This window comes from Dasypus novemcinctus, chromosome 24, assembly GCF_030445035.2.
Source record: "Dasypus novemcinctus isolate mDasNov1 chromosome 24, mDasNov1.1.hap2, whole genome shotgun sequence".
Lineage (NCBI taxonomy): Eukaryota > Metazoa > Chordata > Mammalia > Cingulata > Dasypodidae > Dasypus > Dasypus novemcinctus.
This window is the reverse complement of record NC_080696.1, coordinates 15,896,994-15,916,198: the sequence shown is the minus strand read 5'-3', so window position 1 is coordinate 15,916,198 and position 19,205 is coordinate 15,896,994. Positions and strand designations below refer to the sequence as shown.

At 40.3% G+C, this 19,205-nt stretch overlaps 1 protein-coding gene across 1 annotated transcript in view; it reads right to left on the bottom strand.

Annotated features, from left to right (window-relative positions):
* Positions 1 to 19,205, bottom strand: part of PCSK2 (proprotein convertase subtilisin/kexin type 2) — a 282,361-nt gene that overhangs the window by 113,864 nt on the left and 149,292 nt on the right. The window contains exons 3-4 of the mRNA XM_058287597.2: positions 4,290 to 4,403; positions 1,663 to 1,771 (exon numbers count right to left, since the gene is read on the bottom strand). Coding sequence (XP_058143580.1) covers positions 1,663 to 1,771; positions 4,290 to 4,403 — 223 coding nt within the window. The remainder of the gene's footprint in view (positions 1 to 1,662; positions 1,772 to 4,289; positions 4,404 to 19,205) is intronic.

The window sequence follows — 19,205 nt, the reverse complement described above, 5'->3', positions numbered from 1 at the left end:
ATCGGGGTGCGAGAGAACGCACTTTTATGGGATCCCAAAGGTCACCCATCAGTAGAAGAAATAACATCAGGCAAAGAATTCTGCTGGGATTTTCTTAAGGGCTTGGCATCTCAAGACCAGGGGCTGTAAAATAGAGGCCAAAAGCATCTTCTCCTTTGCTGTGTTTGAAAGGGATGAGTTAAGAGTCAGTCAATGGGGTTACAGTTCAGGAATCCTGAACTAGGCATCTTCAGTGCTGCTGGAGGTTTGACAAGAGCCCCGAGCATGTCTCTTGACTTGTGGTGGCCACTTGCAGGCCTACTTCTTGGATGCCCAGTAGATGTGCTGTTAGAAATGGTCTGCACCACAGATCCTAGGCAGACTTCCCCCAAACCTGGATCCTTCTTGTTCCTGGATGAGCTGGCCTCAGCCACTTTGGAAAGGTTTCCAAGCAAAGCATTAGGAAGGAAGAAAAACGGCTAAGCTCTTGACATTTCATATACACACACTCTTGGGCAGAGTCCTCTCTTTTCTTGCTAAAGCCCTCATCCAGCAGAGAAAGCTTTTCCATCCACTTGAAAAGGCCTTGCAAATCAGAAAACATGGTGATTTTGTTTTTATGTTGTTATTTAATGAACTCCCACAAAGATAACACGGGTTGGAAGCATGCTGGCTCCCCTTCTTTTCCCCATTAATTCTGCTTCAAAGGCTTGCTTTAGAGAACATGGTGTTCTTTGAGGCTCTGCAGAAGGGAAAGGGTCTGTTGTTTCATCTCTGTATAGTCTTCACGCATAATTGGACCAACAATACAAAACAGAGCATTGTCCCTGAGGACCCAAATGGCTGGTAAAGGGCAACTACACATCCTTGATGGAATGGCTATAGGGCAGCGATTCTTCTGACTCTTGGCAGAACCAAGGATATGCATTGTTGGAAAAAGGTCAATTTATCAAACCTATTGATTTTCATATTGCAAACTATAGAAAATAAAGTTCTGCTAAATCTTTTGCTGGTGGGAATACAGGAGATAATTATATATTATAGGGGCTATGCATAATAAAATATTATCAAATTCTACTTTCATCCTGAAAGGGCAATAAAGACAAATTTCCCCCAAGCCCCAATCCTGTTACTAAAAAGCGATTTCAAAGACCTAGAGTCACATGGTCTAATACAACTCTCTGCAATATTGGAAATATTGAATTCAGTAGCCACTAGCTACATGTGGCTCTTGAGAAGTTGAAATGAAGTCTGTGATTGTGGGACTAAATTTTAAAATTTCATTTAATTAATTAAAATTGAAATAGAAATAGCCACAGATGGCTAGTGGCAACTACACTGGGCAGTGCATATCTAGAGATCTAGACAGTTAATGTGAACAGGTTTAAAAGACATTTTAAGATAAGGTGTAAATAGTGATGTGTGACCGGCAGCTTTCCTTTGTTCATTCGTTTAGTTTATCTTTTAATTCAATAAATATTTATCAAGGGCATTATCAAGTTTGGAGGACCACAGAGCAAGAGGAATCTGAGGATTTGGTTACAGAGAAACCTGGTCATTTGGTCAGCATCTGGCTATTTATTCTGTTTCTTATTAGCATCCTCAAAAATAGATGGCTCAAATTTCAAAGGCATTCAAGGAAACACATTTGCTTGAGTGATGCAAGAGCCTGGAAATACTCACCATCATCCATAATTCCAATGGTGACACCTTTCCCTGTGTATCCCAGCTCCCAGGCTTCTGCCACATTCAAATCAAGGCCAGGAGTGCCATCCGCTTGCCCGGTATTGATCTGGGACGGGAATTCCAAAGCAGAGCATCTTATTAATTTGGTGTATTCAAGCACCCGTGTAAAATGTTTGCTTGATATGCACTGCAGCATGGTATAGTCCAAAGGCCTCATCTTCCACGAAACAGTATTTTGGGGCCCTCCCCCGTCTACGTCCTCCAGCTTTCTTCCTCCGTTTATTGATATAAGCAATGAGGTTTTCTGTTTTCTGTAAATATGCAAATACAGTTTCAAGCTCTCCCATCTTATAACTAGATAGTGATCATTCAACTTCTCCTATAAACAAGTTTTAGAGCTGTCATTGCAAGAACCTGCCCCCCAATTTAAAATTAAATGCTCACTCTCATAGCTTTTTATTTATACCTCTCATTTTGAATTTAGCAGATAGTGGTTTATGTGGATTTCAATATGACTTCCTATTTCTAAATAGCAATATCCTTTGCAGGAGGCAACATGCTATTTGCCTTAGTAATTTCAGCATCACCCCACAAGCCTTGCTCAAAAATATTTATTGAAATGAACAAAAAAAAAATAGCTGGCTCACCTTTACTACATGCTCTAATACAAAAAAAAAAAGAAAACAAAACACAAAAAACAAAACCCCAAACCTCTCTCTTTCCCCACAAGCTGTTTAAAAAAAAAGAATAAATTCCCAACAAAAATGGTCACTATAGTTTTTTTTTTTTTTTTTTTTGAAGATTTATTTTATTTAATTTCCCCCCCTCCCCTGGTTGTCTGTTCTTGGTGTCTATTTGCTGCGTCTTGTTTCTCTGTCCGCTTCTGTTGTCGTCAGCGGCACGGGAAGTGTGGGCGGCGCCATTCCTGGGCAGGCTGCTCTTTCTTTTCACGCTGGGCGGCTTTTCTCATGGGCGCACTCCTTGCGCGTGGGGCTCCCCCACGCGGGGGACACCCTTGCGTGGCACGGCACTCCTTGCGCGCATCAGCACTGCGCATGGCCAGCTCCACACGGGTCAAGGAGGCCCGGGGTTTGAACCGCGGACCTCCCATATGGTAGACGGACGCCCTAACCACTGGGCCAAAGTCCGTTTCCCTATAGTTTTTTTTTAAAGGAGGTACGGGGGGTTGAATGCAAGACCTTATACACGGGAAGCAGACACTCAACCACTGAGCTACATCCGCTCCCACTATATTTATTTCATGCACCCTTGTCCTGTGTAGATTTTCTTAAAGACGGGTTGTAAAAAAATAATGAAGTCAAAGTTTATACTGGTGACAGCCCACACTGACCAGCTGGCTCTTACGGTATTAGCCAAAACCCTTGTGAATTAATTAACGCTATTTACAGAAATGACAGTTCTCTTTCCAGGCACGTGTTAAGGATGCACTCTCCACCTCCTTAGAGGATAGAATGGTCACGTGACTGGTTTTAGCCAATGAAATGCGAGCTTGTATGCCCTCTGGTACATCCAAGTAAAAGCTTTAAGTCAGGCTGCAATCGGCCCCCTTCCCTTGCTCAGGTGTGCATCAAAGCAGGCACTGGGATGCAGCAGAGAAAGAGCCTCCACTGCCAGCCTGAATGCCTGAGGGATTATGAAATGCTGGTCTGTGCAGCCTGAGTAAGAAACAAGCTTTGATTCTGTTAAGCCACTGAGATGTGGGGGTTGTTTGTTCCTGCAACAAACATGGCCTATCCTGACTAACACACAGAAGCCCGTTCAATTATCCAGACTGTTGGAATTTCATGCCAGAAAACATAGACCTTGTCCAGTGGGGAACTGCGATGCATTCTTCAAATGTAGCAGTCCACAGGGCTGCAATTCAGTTTCTCTCTTGCTTATCATCTTTTAATCTTAAGCAGAAAGGAAAACTTCCTTTATGTTTATAAATCTGTCACCCCTTTCCCCTCAATTTGCTCTGCAATTCAAGTTGACTTGGAGTCACCCAGCCTCTTTTTAGCATAGCCTAACCAATCCAAATGGAGCAGAAAGGATTGCTCGTGACTCAGAAAATGTCTATGTCACAGACAGATGGGGTTTCAATGCCTTGAGTACTACATCAATTAAGCCCTGTGGAATTGGTTTCCTGGCATTATTTTAGGAAGCACTAGTAGATGCTACTGTTGCTACTATGGTCTCCAAACTTTCTTGCTTGTCCCTTTGTAAGGTCACCTGGTTCTTTCTCTCATGCCTGTGATTTCCTCATGGCTACCCTTTACTATGCTGGGTGAGACCCCTGGATGACTCCTCCGAGGCCCTGACCTTGATTTTTTACATGCAGTTGAAAGTCTTTACTCACACATGCATGCTCTTTTGCAGAATACTAGGAATATCTGATCTGCTGACCCTAGAAGATCATGACTCTTAGCAGTTCCCAAAGAAAGCAGATTAGAGAGCACTATGCATGGGTGATTGCAGAAAATCAATACAGGAAGGAGGGGACATAGAGGTTCATTGATTTTGTTGCTGGTTAATATCCCTCAGCATAATGAGGAAACAGAAGCATGCCTTTAATCCAAAGTTTCAAGATGAGAAAATGTTAGCAATAACACAGAGACTCTTACCAGATACCACTGCTTTGTAAAAAGAGGGTCGTTCATGTTGATGTCGATCTCATTGATATCTCTGTACCCTCGCTTTTTTCGGTCAAATCCTTCCTGTTGCAAGGCCATCTTAACCTGGAATGACAATATCAGTATATTAACTATCAGTATGATCACCCCTCTTCTGGAATTTATATCTAATAATTCAAGTTTATTTGTATATAATGTGGCTTTTTTTCTCCGTCAGTAGCCAAGTTCATCTCAGGTATGTTCTCACTTTATGATCACTTTCCAAGAACATTTCCTGGTGTTTGTGCTGACCTTGGTGATGGCTCACGGCAAGTTTCCTTAAAATAAGAATTGGATGGAGGAAAGTATTCTCAAGGATGATAACGCGGTACGGGTTGCTAAGTGAAATAAAACCAAACGATGGGCCACTTTCATGAAGGAAAGTCATTTGATGGTGGATCTAGGGAAGGAGGGGGTGAAAACTGCCTAGATTAGTTTCCTGGAGGGCTTCCCAGTCTTTTCATTTGTACTGTGCTATCACATTCGAATATCAGCTGAAAAACCCTTCTTGGAGAGCCAGGAAGTCCTGGGACAAAGCTCTAGAATATAAGTGAGGGTGCTTTGGACAGAAATTGACAGACGGTATTTTTCTTTGCAATGTCCTAACACTTTATCTTTGCAGAGTCAGACAGAACCCCAAATTCTTGGGTGGAAATGAACCTTGTGAACTGAATTAGTTCAAGCAGTTTCCTGGCAACAGTTATTGGGCTTTGTGTCAATCAGTAAACTTTCTTACATGCAGGGCAATAACTAATTTATCATCTCATTGAAATGACCAGTCTCTGAATACCTGGAAACTCAAGTACTAGGCAAAGGGTATAAAAGGGTGTGTGATGGATGGTTGTTATCAGTGTTTTAAAAGTTTGGTTGCCCAAGTTCAAGTCTCCTTTCCCCAAATCTCTCAGCGCATTTGGGAGGATTATCTCTAGTTCATTGGGCTCTGTGTTGGTGGGAGTGGAATTTTGGGCACCTGCCTGCCAAACAGAAACTGGAGACTCCCTCTTCTTGGTTCAGCCAAAGGGTATCTCAAGGGTAGCTATCTCTCAGGAAAGTGATTCAGGGTGAAAGAAACCCTTGCTATAGTTCCTGCTGCCCAGCCCTGGAGCCCTCTTTCCAATAAATTATTTTATTGGAAATTGTCTTTTAAATAGTCTTTCCAATAAAATTAATTTCTGTTGCTTGCAATGAAGAACTTTGATATGGGATGAGAGTAGGACAAGAATTATGGCAGGAAAGAACAAATGAAGAGGCACGGCCCCAAACCCTTTGCTTCCCCAGTGCTCTGGAAGGAGGAGGAATGCTGTCAGACAGCGGTTTCTCACCAATTTCCTCTACACAGCAATGTAAGAAAGTATGGGACTCATGTGCCAGAAAAATTCTGACTCCACTAGAAGAAGAGTTAGGTGTGGTTTTTGTTCTGTGAGTTCTTTGCAAGTATTGCATCAAGAAATATTCACCATGGCACATGTTTTTAAAACAAAATTACATCCAAAGAAAGGGCAAGATAATTGGAAAAATGGGATAAGATGGATATTCATCCCAGCATTTTTATAATGGCAAAAGTCTAGACACAAGTAATGTTCACCAAATGGGGACAAATTATGATTTGCATATGTTTATACATATGTTATTTATTTTTAAAAGGTACAGAAAAATATATTTCATATTTGTACTATATATATTCATTCATCTGCATGAATAATTTCTTTGAGATTACACCTTTACTTTTGCTAGAATCTTCCTTAAGAAAGAGCCACTTTCATGTGGACGTTTGAAAACTCTCATCTATTGATTGTTTCCCAGCAGCATAGTAACAAAAAAGGCTCACTTCAGATTTCATCTTTTTAAATAACAGTGCAGGAATGGCTATTACAATATCACTCCAAACTCAATTAGACCGAGTGCACTCTAATGAAAATGGTTGCTTGAATTCATTCCGTAAAATTAATTTTAATTCCATAAATATGGTTTTAATGGAAACCAGCAATGCTTTAGAATACTGCACTGACTGGAAACCACTACTCCTTTGCAACATAGCAATGTAAAAACACAACAGGTTTCTGCAATTTTGCCATCTAGTGTTAGGGATCCTATGATTAGAGGAGGCTTTCTGACTCTATTAGTTTTAAATTCCTCTCCTCAATGAAGATCATGGTCATGTTTCCAAGAGAGTTGAACAGTTTTAAAATGCAGTTTTTCACAATGATACTATGAAACCCCATCAACTGTTTTTATTTTTCCTGGTTTTCATCCAATCCTAATTTATATTCATACATAATTTTTACATAATAGTTTTATACTACAGGCAAAATTGTATAGTCTTTCTGCACTAAGCATCCTACCATAAGAATTTTAATATGTGGCCCAGAGCTGTCATATTTTAATTTTAATGGCTACCTAAATATTCCATAGAGCCATGTACCATAACTTACCCAACTATTTCCCTCTTATTGGTCATTTGGATTGTTTTCTATTATAAGTGAAATTGCTGTGACCAAAGAGATGAGGTAATAAACTATTTTTAAATACCTCCAGGGAAGATTTCGGTATTTCAGTTCTGTGCTATAAAGCCCTTAACGTCAGAGAAATATTTCCTAGTGTCTAAACTATATTCCTTACATTGTAACTAAAAGGACACTGATTTTTTCTCTTTGCCTCCTTCTCATGAATTTTATTCCTTTCACCCTGCATCTTTGATCACCAATTAGATGTGGTACCAATGACATGCATACAACTTAATCATATCTTCTTCCCCATCTCAAAAAAAATGTACAGTTCACTTCAGTATTTCTATTTAGAATGCTTCCCGAAATTGGTTCATTGACTTAAACACTTATTCAAAGAAAAAATGTAAGAAAGCAGGAGTGTTTGTTACTGAGTATTATTTTATTAAAAATGAACAGATTGATATTCTATAACTCTGGTTCAACTTTTAAACCGTCATTTCATATAATGTGCCTAAATTTCATGTGAACAGTTCCACCGACCCCTTCCAATCTCTCTCCTCAATTAAGAATTTTTCAGTCAACAAATGTTTTTTTTTGTTGTTGTTGTTGTGCACCTAAACTGTGCCAGTTACTGAGTATGGGCAGATGGAGGAGACAATACCCCTGAAAATTTGCACACTCCTTTTTAGTTAACAAGGTGAATTCACTCCATTTAATCTTCTCAACAAAACTGTGGAGCAGGTATTGACAAAGTTGAGGAATGACCATCCAGAGGTCATTGTCCAACAGTTGAAAATACGGTGGAGTCACCCAGGTTGACTGATTCTGAATAAGCTCAACTTTCTACCAAGCCACATTGACTCTTCCTTGTGGGTACTTAACACAGTCAATCTTCCAGTACCCGGAGCAGCTCAACTGTAGGTCCAACTCTCTAGGGACCTGGGACTGATAATCAAACCAGTGCTAATTAGCATAGACTGTGCTGTGGGGCCCTGTGGGGGTGGGGGAAAGACAGCAAGAAAAAAGCTGGAATGTTGGAAAATGGCATTGATGTAGGTAGCACTGCTCAGCTCTTTTGCAAAAAACAGCGAGAAGGAGCAAAAACCTACCTGAGTGAGCTGTTTTGGGAATTCACAGAGCAAGAGGCTGCCGGGCATCCTCCAGGAGGGAGCAGGACAAAGAGACAAAGAGCCTAAGGGAAAACCATGAGTTGCTCACCCCTGTGGATGGAAGCAGTGGGTGGGGAAGCTCCACCTTCAAGGCAAATAGCCCCTTGGACACCCTGGCTCTCACCAGCCCCCTGGGGGGAAGAGGGGTCTGGCAAAGGGTAGAGAGTGGTTTGGCCATCTGAGGCCCCTTTGAATCTCAGAGAGGATACCAACCAACATGGAGGTGGCCCCAGGGAAGGGGGAGGGGGTTCTGATCTGCTCAGGCAGGCTATCACACCCCATTGCCCTGGGAGAGAGGAACTTGGTCAGGGAAGGGTCAGAGACAGGCCCCTGAAACCTGTTAGAAGTCCAACAGGGAAACAGGGTCAGGAAGAGTCCAATAAGCTTTCAAATGCCTGTTTAGTCTGTAGAGCTGCTGTAGTGCAGGTGGAGAATTTCTGTCTTGCATGTAGAAGATCCTTCATTCGAGTCCTGATACCTCCTAAGAGAAGAAATCCAGGGAGAGATAAGGCACATGGCCAGCACCCTGTGATAGGGAAATTGTATACTGAGTTTCTGTTGTTTTGTTTTATGGGTTTTTAAAAATCTTTTTCTTTTTTTCTTTTTTGCTAAAACTGGACACAACGCCTGTGGAGGCAGGCTGCAGGGTAATTAATTGATGAGGACCAGCAGCCTGAGAAGGTCCCTATGGCTTAAGAGGAAAGGTTGCTTTTCCTGGGTTGTTTCTTTGTTGTTGTTTTGTTTTTTGTTTGTTCTTTTCCTTTTTTTCCCTTTTACTTATTTTTTTCAACCTACATTATTTTTCTTCTTTCCTTCATTTCTATGTCTTCTGACTTCTGTTGTTTTTCTTTTATTCCACCACTTCTGGCTTGGCCTTCATTTTTTTTCTCTCTCTTTTGTAGCCCCTTCTATTCTCTTCTCATCTTTCTGGCCTTTTAATTCATTTTTTTTTCTTTCTATTTTGTTTCTTGTTTTATTTTTTCTACTTCATTTTATTCTTATTCTTTGTATTTTTTATGATTTTTTACTTGTATTACTTAGTGCCCTAGCTCTTGTACAATTACTTTTCCAGCTTTTTTGTATTATAGTTACTATTATTCTATTATTTCCTTTTATCTGGTCCTAATAGTTTTTCAAGAGAACATGGTCAACTGCAAGGATATAGAATAAGAGGAACGAAGTATCAAAAAGTAACCTTACCATGCACAAAGAAACAACAAAATAAAACCCTAGAGTATAAAGAGAAGCTAACCAACCAAATAAGCCTATCAAGATAAACAGATGGCTAGACACTAACGAAAAATTACAAGCCAGACTGAGAAACAGGAAGAGATGGCCCAGTTGAATGAAGAAAATAAAAAACAGGAGGAGATGCAGAATGTGGAACAACTAATCAAGGATGTCCAAATGAATATCATGAATCAACTTAATGAAGTGAAGGAAGAATAAAGGATATTAAGAAGCCACTGGGGGAACATACTGAAGAAACTGTAAACATACATGAAAAGATGACAGACCTGATGGTGATGAATGGCACAATGCATGAAATAAAAAATACACTGGAAGGACATAACAGCAGATTTGAACCAGCAGAGGAAAGAATCAGTGAAGTTGAAGACAGTACATTGAAATCAGACACAGTAGAACAGATAGATAAAAAGAAAGAAAAAATTCAGCAGGGACTTAGGGATTTGAATGACAACAATGAAACACACAACATACATATTATAGGCATCCTAGAGGAAGGAGAGAAGGGAAAGGAAGCAGAAGGAGTGTTAGAGGAAATAATGGCTGAAAATTTCTCAATGCTTTTGAAAGACACGGATGTACATGTCCAGGAAGCACAGTGCACTCCAAACAGTATAAATCCTAACAGGTCTACCCCAAGACATATACTTATCAAGTCATCCAACGTCCAAGACAAAGAGAGAATACTGAAAGCAGCAAGAGAAAAGAGATGCATTATATATAAAGGAAGCTCAATAAGATTAAGTGCTGATTTCTCATCTAAAACTATGGATGCAAGAAGGCAATGCTATAACATGGTTAAGGTGCCAAGAACTCTGTATCCAGAAAAGCTGGCATTCAGAAATGAGGGAGAGCTCAAAATATTCACAGATAAACAGAAATTAAGAGAGTTTGTCAACAAGAAACCTGCCCTTCAAGAAATGCTAAAGGAAGTTTTGCAGGTTGAAAGGAGAAAACAGGAGGCAGAGGGGGTGGGAGGAGAGTGTAGGAAAGAAAAATTATTGGTAAGAATAACTAAAAAGATAAAAATAAAAATAAAAACAACATATGGCATACATAAACCTAAAGAAAATATGGCTAATAAAAGTAATTTCTTGACAGTAAAAATATTGAACATTAATGGATTAAACCTTCCAATCAGAGACACAGATTGGCAGAATGCAAATGGAAATAGGAGCCATCTATATGCTGCCTACAAGAAACTCACCTTAGACCCAGGGATGTAAGGAGGCTGAAAGTGAATGGTTGGAAAACAATTTTACATGCAAATATAATCAGAAAAGGGCAGGTGTAGATATTCTAATATCAGACAAAATAGATTTTAAATGCAAAACTGTTGTAAGAGATAAAGAAGTCTACTATATATTAATAGAAGGAGTAATCAATCAAGAAGAAAGGCAATCACGAACAATTATGCACCTAACCAGGGTACCTTAAAATACATGAGACAAACATTGGAAAAACTAAGTGGAGAAATAGATGCCTTACAATTATAGTGGGGGACTATAATACATCACTATTACCATTTGACAAAACATCTTGACAGAGAATCAATAAAGAAACAGACCTTGAATAATACATTAGAGGATCTGGACTTAATAGACATATACAGAACATTACACTCAAATACAGTGGGATATAAATTGCTCTTGAGCACACATGGATCATTCTCCAGAATAGACCACATGCTAGGCCACAGAACAATTCTCAGTAAATTCAGAAAGATTCAAAGTCTACAAAGTAATTTCTCTGACCACAATGGAATGAAGCTGGAAATCGGTAAGGGGCAGAGAAGCAGATTAGGCAAAAAGATAGGGAAGTTAAACAACAAAATCTATTTTGTCTGATATTAGGATAGCTACACTCTTAGGTAATAAGTGGGTCAAAGAGGAAATTGCAAAAGAAATCAATAACTACCTTGGACTGAATGAAAATGACAACACAATGTATCAAAACCTATAGGATGCAGCAAAAGCAGTGCTGAGAGGGAAATTCTTAGCCATAAATGCCTACATTAAAAAAGAAGAAATAGCTAAAATCAAAGACCTAACTGCATACCTGGAGGAAACAGAAAATGAACAACAAACTAACCCCAAACCTAGAAGAAAGAAGGAAATAACAAAGATTAGAGCAGAGCTAAATGAAATTGAAAATAAGAAAGCACTAGTAAAAAATAAATAATACCAAAAGTTTCTTCTTTCAGAAGATTAATAAATTGATAAACCCTTAGCTAGACTAACAAAGGAAAAAAGAGAGGATGCAAATATATAAAATAAGGAAGGAGTAAGGGGATACCATCACTGACCCCAGAAAAATAAACATAAGATGATCATAAGATGATACTTTGAAAAATTGTATGCCAACAAGATGGATAATTTAGAGGAAATGGACAAATTCCTAGAAACATGCAAACAGACTACACTGATGAAAGAAGAAACTGATGAACTCAACAGACCAATCACAAGTAATAAGATTGAATTAGTAATCAAAAACCTCCCAACTAAGAAGTGACCAGGACCAGATGGCTTCACAGGTGAATTCTACTGAACATTCCAGAAAGAACTAGTACCAATCCTGCTTAAACTCTTCCAAAAAATTGAAGTGGAGGGAACATTGCCTAGCTCATTCTATCATGCCAACATCACCCTAATACCAAAGCCAAATAAAGATGCCATGAAAAAAGAAAACTATAGACCAATCTCTCTAATGAACCTAGATGCTAAAATACTCAACAAAACTACCTGATAATCATCTCTAACAACATGTCGAATGAATTATACACTATAACCACATGAGTTTCATCCCTGGTATGCAAGGATCATTCAATTTAAGAAAATCAATCAATGTAATACACCACATAAACAGACCAAAAGAAAAAAAATCACATGATAATCTCTATAGATGCAGAAAAAATTCAACAAAAATACAGCACCCTTTCCTGACAAAAGTACTTCAAAAGATACGAATAGAAGGAAAGTTCCTTAACATGATGAAGGGTATATATGAAAACCCCACAGCTAGCTAACATCATATTCAATGGTGAATTCCTAAAATCTTTTCCTCTATGATCTGGAACAAGACAAGGATGCCCACTGTCACTTTTCTTACTTAACATTGCATTAGAAGTACTTGTTCAAGCACTTAGGCAAGAAAAAGATATAAAAGGCATCCAAATTTAAAAGGAAGAAGTAAAAATTTCACTATTTGCAGATGACATGATCCTGTACATAGAAAGCCCTGAGAAATCTACAACAAAGCTTTTAGAGCTTATAAATGAATTCAGTAAAGTGACAGGTTATAAGATCAAAAATCAGTAGCATTTCATACACCAATAATGAGCAATCTGAGGAGGAAATCAAGAAAAAAATTTTCATTTACAATAGCAACTAAAAGAATCAAATACCTTTGACTAAATTCAACTAAAGATGTAAATGACTTATACACAGAAAACTACACAATGCTGTTAAAGGAGATCAAAGAAGATCTAAATAAATGGAAGAATATTCCCTGTTTATGGATAGGAAGACTAAACATCATTAAGACATCTATCTTCCCCAAACTGATTTACAAATTTAATGCAATTCAAATAAAAACTACTATAGCATTTTTGTTTGTACTGAATTGGAAAAGCTAACAATGAAATTTATTTGGAAGGGCAAGGGACTCTGAATAGCCAAAGACATATTGAAAAAGAAAAATGAAATTGGAAGAATCACACTACCTGACTTTAAAACATAGTACAGGCCCCCAGACTCATAAGCATAGTCATCAGTACCAGGGGCTCATCATTGGACCATCCTTCTTTTTTTTTTTTTTGTCTCATAAATATTTTATTTCAATTATAATTAAGTGTATACTGGGAGACATTGAAAAATGTATTTCTTATGGGAGTTGTGGAAAAAAGGTGACATTGTTCTAAATCAGTGGCTTTCAAAATTTAGTTTGCATAAGTTTATCATAAGTTTACTATTTCAGGAGGATTGTAAACATTAGTATTGTTAAATAAACTTTAAAAATTATTTCCAGTGTAGTGATTTGATAACTGCAATCATGCATTCAAAAAACATATAAACAAGTTGCTTTAATAGTTAAAAATTTTACATCATCTCATTTTCTTTTTTTTTTTTAAGATTTATTTCTCCCCACCCTATTGTCTGTTCTTTGTATCCATTCACTGTGTTCTTCTGTGTCCACTTGTATTCTCATTAGGATGCACTGGGGATCTGTGTCTTTTTGTTGCATCATCTTGCTGCATCAGGTCTCTGTGTGTGTGGCACCACTCCTGGGTGGGCTGTGGTTTCACGTAGGGCGGCTCTCCTTGCACAGGGGGCACCCTTATGTGGGGGCATCCCTGTGTGGCATGACACTCCTTTCGTGCAGCAGCACTGTGTGTTGGACCATCCTTCTTTACTGGTCTTTGCCCCTGTACTTGGGGGATTGTTGCTGTTCCATTGGGGAATGTGACAGAGCTCCCCTGGCTAGGAACTCAGCACTCCCTCAGTTGTCATTTGAAACTGTAACTGTAACTACTATGAAAATACCCAATGAATATCTGAACATTTTTATATGCCCTATATACATGCCCTGGAGAACTCCCTCCCAACCATGTGTTCCCCATCAATAACACCCCACACCAGTTTTCCTCCCTAGCATAGTTGAACCCCTCTGTGTTCCAAAACTTCTTAAAAAATGAAGCCTACTATATTGCCAAATTCAATTAGTAGTAAAGTGAAATAGTAATGATAGGTTTAAAGATTAGAAATACAATACGTGCTAATTTAGAAAAATTAAAATAAAGTAAAACATGAATTGGGGTATTAAAAAATGAAAAACATCATAAAACTTTGTTTTTGATGTTTTGCCTTTCATCACTGTAATAGATGTTGCCGTGTATGTACAGTGGCAAGGCAATTTCTATCATTCCTTCCTCGGGGTCTACATCCTTTTTTTTAAAATTTTTAATTTTATCTTCAAAAAGTTTAAGCCCTCTTGATTTAGAGGTGGAATGGACATCATCATTCCAGGGTCCAGAGGATGGAGGAATAAAGTATGGCTTAGAGTGGACTTACTGGTATTCTACTATAGAACTATTGTGACTAGTAATGGAAGAAATTGTAGCATTGATGTGGAGAAAGTGTCCATGATAGTTGCTGAGGGCAGGGAGAGGGAAGAAGAGATGTGATGTGGGGGCATTTTTGGGACTTGGAGTTGTCCTAAATGATATTGCAGGGACAGATGCTGGACATTGAATAGCCTGCCATAACCCACTGAGTGGACCAGGGGAGCATGTAAACTACAATGTAAACTATTAGCTGTGCAGTGAAGCAGTGCTCCAAAATGTATTCACCAAATACAATGAATGTGCCACAATGATGAAAGAGGTTGTTGATGTGGGAGGAGTGGGGGTGGGGGGACATGTGGGGTATATGGGAACCTCTTACATTTTTTAATGTAACATTTTTTGCGATCTATGTATCTTCAAAAAATACAGATAAATAAGTTAATAAATAAGTAAATAAAACCAAAACCAAACCAAAACAAAAAAGAATTAAACTGTTAGAAAAGTAGAAAAAAATAGTACAAAGTTATGGTGGTTAAAACTGCATGGTATTGGCACAAGGATAGACATACTGACCAATGGAACTGAATTGAGAATTCTGATACAGATCCTTGCATATACAGTCAACTGATATTCAAAAAGACCACCAAGCCCATTCAACTGGGAGAGAATGGCCTCTTCAACAAATGGTGCTTGGAGAACTGAATATCCGTATCCAAAAGAATGAGAGAGGAACACCATTTCACACCTTATACAAAAATTAACTCCAGATGGATCAAAGATCTAAATATAAGCACCAAGACCATAATGATCGTGGAAGATAATGTAGGGAAACATTTATGGGATCTTGGATTGGGAAATAATTTTATGAATTTTACACCCAAAGCATGAGCAATGAAAGAAATAATAGATAAATGGGACCTCCTCAAAACTCTTTGTACCTCAAAGGAGATTATCAAGAAAGTGAAAAGGTAGCCTACTTAATGTGAGAAAATATTTGGTAACCATATATTTGATAGGGGTCTAATATCCAGCATATGTAAAGAAATTCTACATCTCAAACATAAAAAGACAAACAACCCATTTAAAAAATGGACAAGTGATTTGAATAGACACTTCTCCAAAGATGAAATACAAATGGCTAAAAAGCACATGAAAAGATGCTCAACATCACTAGCTATTAGGGGAAATACAAATAAAAAATACAATGAGATATCATCATAATCTTACGCCCATTAGACTGGTGGCTATTAAAAAAAAGAGGACTAACAGGTTGGAGAGGATGTAGAGGAATGGGAACCCTTATCCACTGCTGGTGGGAATGTAGAATGGTGCAACCATTGTTGAGGGCAGTTTGGCAGTAAAGAACTGCCATATGATCCAGCAATCCCACTGCTGGGTGTATACCCAGGAGAACTGAAAGCAGGGACGCGAACAGATATATGCACACCAACGTTCTCAGCAGCATTATTCATTATTGCCAAAAGTTGGAAGCTACTCAAATGTCCATCAACAGATGAATGGATAAGCAAATTGTGGTATGTACATACAATGGAATATTACTCAGCTGCAAGAAGGAATGCTGTTTTAACACATAGGATAATATGGATGAATCTTGAAGACCTTATGTTGAGGGAAGCAAGCCAGGCACTGAAGGACAAATATTACATGACCTCACTGATATGAATGAAGCAAATCGAGCAGACAGATCTTACAGAACTAGAGTCTGGAAGATAGATTTGCAGGAGACAGAAAGGGAGAAGAGGGCTGTGAGCCAATGGCTACATGGGCAAAATCTATGATAAGGTGGAAGGGTGTAACTGTGCAGTGGATGGGTCTGACTATGGTGCAGTGATGCTATTGGGTTGGGTGGTGCTGGTCTGTGAGGGGGGTAGGGTGAGGAGGATGGGTTGGACTGTCCATGGAACTGGGGAGAGGTTTGGGGGAGGGAGCAGGTGAACTATGGATATTTGCGGATATGTGGTTGAAACTACCATGTTGGGAATATTCTTTTGGCAAAAATGGCAGGGGAGGGTTCCTGGTTTAGGGTGATGGATATGGGGGACATGCAGGAGAGGGACCATCTATGGCAGGGCTTCTAGGGAGTGTGTGAGTGTACATTTTGTCATAGTGTGTTGTATCAGAGGATGGAGACCCACATAATGAGCAGGAAGATGTTGGACTCCCATCCTGGGGAGTCCTACTATGTTCTCAGATAGAGGGGCAGGAGTCTCTCAAGAACATAGGCAGTGCCTAATAGGGGAGGACAGGCCAGTATGTCAAGACCCCAATGCTTTTGCAAGTAACTATGAATCTTGTTCTTCAAGGAGTGAGGCTTGGTGTTTGCCATGGGTCCTGAGGGGAGAGGGAAGGAGGAATAGAATAGATGAAAGATGGAACATTTTGGGGGTGATGGAATTGTTCTACATGATCTTGCCATGATGGACACAGGCCATGTTATATGAGTATATGGTCCAAAATGTAAACCATAATATAAATCATTGGTTATTGTTAGCAGCACTACTTCAATATTTGTACATCAATTGTAACAAGTGTACCATCCACATGTAAAATGTTATTAATAGGGGAAAGGGGAAAAGGGGGAGGATGGTTTTAATCTTTCAGCCGCTGGGGAAAGTTGAAATGGATTGGGTTGGGTTTTTTTTTTTTTAATTAATTAATTTATTTCTCTCTCCTTCACCTCCCAAGCCCCCCCCTCCCCCGCCGTTGTCCACTCTCTGTGTCCATTTGCTGCGTGTTCTTCTTTGTCCGCTTCTGTTGTTGTCAGCGGCACGGGAATCTGTTTCTTTTTGTTGTGTCATCTTGTGTGTCATCTCTCCATGTGTGGCACCATTCCTGGGCAGGCTGAACTTTCTTTCGCACTGGGTGGCTCTCCTTATGGGGTGCACTCCTTGCACATGGGGCTCCCCTACGTGGGGACACCCCCGCGTGACACGGCACTCCTTGCGCGCATCAGCGCTGCACGTGGGCCAGCTCCACATGGGTCAAGGAGGCCTGGGGTTTGAACCACAGACCTCCCATGGGGTTGGCGGACGCCCTATCCACTGGGCCAAGTCCGCTTCCTGGGTTGGGTATTATTTGTCTCATGAAAAGGAGAACATACCTTGGCTTCTACTGAGACATCATATTAGTAGAAAGTATTGTGGGAAAGAGGCAGTGCAGCGTGGCGATGGAGAGGTTGGTCTTTGGGCTAGCAGGACATGAATGACAGGCTTCTTGTACTTGATGCTCACCAACTGTGACATCTTGAGCTGGTCAGGAACCCATTTAAGGCGTGGGCCCTAAGAGTGATAGTCATCGAGGGCTGTGTGCCAAGTGGTGCTTCAAGAAATTATTATTATTTTTTTAAAGGAGGTGCCAGGGATCGAACTCAAGACATGGCTGGCATAGACGTTTTTGTTTTGTTTTAACCTATCAGAAAAAAGTCCTCTGCCCCCACAATAAAGCCTGGGTAACTTACAATGCATATTAAGAGGTTCTGGGAAACGGACTTTGGCCCAGTGGTTAGGGCGTCCGTCTACCATATGGGAGGTCCGCGATTCAAACCCCGGGCCTCTTGACCCGTGTGGAGCTGGCCATGCGCAGCGCTGATGCGCGCAAGGAGTGCCATGCCACGCAAGGGTGTCCCCCGCGTGGGGGAGCCCCACGCGCAAGGAGTGCGCCCGTGAGGAAAGCCGCCCAGCGTGAAAAGAAAGAGCAGCCTGCCCAGGAATGGCGCCACCCACACTTCCCGTGCTGCTGACGACAACAGAAGCGGACAAAGAAACAAGACGCAGCAAATAGATACCAAGAACAGACAACCAGGGGAGGGGGGGGAATTAAATAAATAAATAAATCTTTAAAAAAAAAAAAAAGAGGTTCTGAATAAAGAAAAGATCCACGTTCATCAGAAACTCTTGCTCTATTCTTGATGCTCCTCCCACACCCACCCTTCAATTGTGTTCAACTGTTGAGCTACACCAGCTCCCCTCAAGTGATTCTTATGCCTCATCCCAGTTATTGCTCAAGACCACCTCAAGAGGGGCTGGGAAGGAAGGCAGGAAGCCATGAAGTGACTGGTTAAAAGTCACATGGCAAGCAGAGGGTTGAGCCGGGGTTCTGCCCCTGACCATGCAGCTGCAGAGCCTGCTCCCTGACCTGCTTGCTCCATGCTGTCTCTCTGCTCCCACCTCATATTTAGGTGGCTGTAAGGCTTGAACGAGAAAATGCATTAGGGTGCCTGGCACATAGTACATGCTCAATAAACACCAGTGACTAGTACTCTAGTTATTGCCAATGCTGTTTTAATATTTGGGGTCCTGTGGAAAGGCAGTGGGTGGTGCCTTCCTTTCTTCCAGCCTACCTCAAGCTGGCTCCTTTGATGCCACAGCAGCCCATGATACTTTTGATTCATTCTCCTTGCTCTTTGTTAATTGAGCACAAATGGAGTTGAGCATAGGAAGGAAACCCTGGAGTCCATTCTCATGTATGACCTGACTAGAGAAGCCCCCCGCCGCCCTGCAGGAGAAGCACATCTCATCTTGTTGGGGCAATGTGTTTTCTCAGGGTCTGGACCGATAAACTGGACACAGCTCATCTAACAAGGGATGCGGAGAAACCGTCGTTGGGGGCGATGCCAGAGATTATGGAGGAAGTAGGCCACGCCTAGACTCAGACTTTGGAGTTCATCTGACTTGTCTCCAGCTACTGGCCCTGGTTGTCAGGATCCAATCAGGGATGTAGGAACAAGAGAGTTAATTTCCTCCTCAAGCAGGCAGGTATGACTTTTTGGAAAGCTCAGTTACAGGGAAATCACAGGGTTTAATTTTTCCATAGACACCGAGTTAAGCCACAATTATGGCTGAGTGCACTGTATTGATTGCCCTCATTTTAAGAGATTTGCCCATCTTGCAAGAATGAAGAAGATCAATTGTGGAGAGAGGAT